General features: G+C 36.3%; 1 protein-coding gene across 1 annotated transcript; it reads right to left on the bottom strand.

The window, feature by feature from the left end:
* Positions 1–6: 6 nt before the first annotated feature.
* On the bottom strand, positions 7–1761 carry LOC112025363 (polyphenol oxidase, chloroplastic). The gene is given in 3 exon segments (XM_065765809.1): positions 7–627; positions 629–1278; positions 1281–1761. Coding segments are annotated over 3 exon segments (1137 nt in total). The 5' UTR covers positions 1417–1761; the 3' UTR covers positions 7–276.
* Positions 1762–2876: the final 1115 nt, after the last annotated feature.

Raw genomic sequence — 2876 nt, 5'->3', positions numbered from 1 at the left:
TTTTACTGTGACAGCCGACAATATATAAATGTGATTGTTGTAATTTAAATAATATAATAAGTTAAATTTTTATTGATAATACATCATTTTGTAAAATTTATATAGAAAAAATTGATCTAATTCTAGTATATGTACCTTTTTAAAATAAAATAAAAAAAATTAGTAGCATAACATACTATGATTAATGGAAGGCTAGATATTAAGAATAATGATCGAACTCGCTGTATTCTAACGGGTTAAAATTATGAAAGAATTAGTAATTTATCAATAATTAATTTATCTCTTACCGTCTGAGTAGAAGTTGCCCATGTCTTCAAGATTAGGCTGAGTGGTGTCACCGCACCATAAGTGTACAGGACCGTGTGGAATGTTCTCAATCGATCCAGCACCCGGGTCCGGATTACTTCCAGCACGGTAAGCATTGCCAAAGAATAGCTTAGGATTCTTACCATTTGACACCATTTGGCGATACATGACGGTGAGGTTGCTAGACAATTGGTCTTGACTACTTGTTGATTCATCAGTGCCACTATAATCAAGGTCAAGCAAGGTCGGTGGCTGATGTTTTGCATTGCGGTAAGTATCATAAAGTGGTGATTTGGGGTCAGCTAACATGGCTGGCATTTTTCATGCCAGAAGGTGAATCCCAATTCCAAAATGGCACAGCAAAAGTTGGGTCATCAATCAACTTTCCCAAGATTTTTTCATAGAAGTATAAGTAGTAACGATGGAAGGGATAAAAGAGCCAGGAGTTGTGAACTTGGACTTCAAGGTCAGGGAAACCAACTTGGTCATATGCACCATCACAATAAGCACAATGAACATTAGCTTGTTGTGTGAAATTTCTTGGGTCATTAGCTGGTAAAGCTTTCATGAGCTTAATGGCTTGTGAATATTTGACTATGTATTTTTTGTCAGCTAAATGAGCTGCAGGTCTAACACGCAAGGGTGAGTTTTGTGGAGGAAGCTTAAAATCAATGATTTTTGTGGCTGATGGTGGGCAACAATTGACTGGTTTCGCTCCAGCTGGTAAATCAGCTTTGCTACACTTTGTTAGATCTGGGGCAGACACAGGAGTTGCCATGGCAAAAGGGTCATCATTGTAAAGATTTCTAGCACCATAGAGGCCTCCTAAGCCAATGAGTACATCTCTCCTATCAAACTTTTCTAGAGGAGATTGCTGTTCTTGTCCATTTTGGTCATCATTTTGGGCTTTGCATGAGACTACTCTAGAAGCAAGGTGATGGTTGCGTTTTGGAAGTTTAGAAAGTTGGGTATTTTGGGGAAAAATGGAGATAGATAGGAAGGGGGAATGTGGGTCTTGGTGGTGGTAGTAAGTGATGGTTGTGAGAGAGAAGCCATGGTTGTGGTTATGAGAGAATTGTGCAAGACTAGACTCTCAATATATAGGTCCATATATACAGAGACGTGTCAAATTTCATAACCTTTTTCATAATAAATTATAATTAGTATATAGTAAAATTTGATCTGACAAAATGACAAAAATTACAACCTGCCGTCTTAATAAGACGCAAAAAAAATTGTCAAATTAGTTGTGTCTATTGCACCATTATTATTCATCCATAATAAAAATAATAATCACCATGTGGAAATTAATTGAGGAACTTTCAAAGAGGATTAGATTTTTTGTTGACATTAGAATCCTAGCTACTACATCGATCGAGTGTATTTATTATCACCATCCACATAAGGTTGAAAATTAAAGTCGGTAGCAGGCTATGAAGAGAGAGAGAGTGAGAGGAAGAGTTTTTTCCTTTCAATCCGAAGGTTTCATTATCTCAAGGGCATTTAGTTATGCCTTATCCCTCTTTCTGGAACAAGTAAAAATTACTCACTCTTTTTTGAAAAAAGAAGGTAGAAAAATTCTTTTCAAAAAATGAAGGGTTATCAAGCATAAAGTTTTCAAACTAGGGGCATTCGGCCGTGCCTCATTCAAGTAAGTGAAAATCCCATCAAAAGTAGGTAGACAAGTTCAAATTGTTTACTACAAAACTTCATCAGGTGAATTCTAAACTTGTCTCATTTAAAGCTTCAACAAGATCAGAAACAATCCAAAGGTAAAGATCTAAAAGCCGAAATTAATGCAAATTTTCTAAGGAGTACTTTCTTGTTTTTGCAGAAAAATTAAAATACAAGTCAAACATCATTTGGACTTTGGGTCCACTTGCATGAAGATCTCTTGGAGCCACCTTCAGTGTCTCCTTCCTGACTTGCATAAAACTGAGATTCTTGTTGCCAGTTCTAAAGTTCAAAGATTTTTGATCCTATCCTCCAAGGATCTTGTGTTAGCATCAGCCATTGCTATTTGGTTGTTTTGAAAAATTAACAGAGACAAGTGTTAAATTCATTATCATGAAAGTCTAAGCAGAAACACTAAGGAAGCATCATCTTTTACCTAGTTCATTTCATTGAGGACATATTGAGAAGATTGAGTGCATGCCACAAGCTGCAAACCCCCAATTACATACTTTCTCCCACAAGATCAACCCCGACCTGAAGCACAAATCCACAAGTTCAAAAAAACTCAAAAATTCAAAAATTTTCCAAAACAAAGAGCACAACATGATCACATAAGGATTTCCAACCAAATCATACAATATTCAAAATTCCAAACAACCACAAAATGATAATGTCCCACCATCAAGCTCTCAACAAAACATGAAATCAACAAATTTTCCAACAAAGAAAAAATGAACTCACAGGGCACCCATCATTTAAAATCTAATATCAATTTTGGTCATTTGCAGGCAAAACCCCAGGTTCCAAGGTAGAGAAGCCCTTTAGTTACCGTCTATTTAGATTGAGGTAGAGAAGCCCCTTGGTTGTCATAATTCAAGATTGAGATAGAGATGCCT

This window comes from Quercus suber, unplaced genomic scaffold (assembly GCF_002906115.3).
Source record: "Quercus suber isolate HL8 unplaced genomic scaffold, Cork oak 2.0 scaffold_654, whole genome shotgun sequence".
NCBI classification, from domain to species: Eukaryota; Viridiplantae; Streptophyta; class Magnoliopsida; order Fagales; family Fagaceae; genus Quercus; species Quercus suber.
The sequence above is the reverse complement of the archived record's forward strand: the minus strand, read 5'-3'. Positions and strand labels throughout refer to the sequence as shown.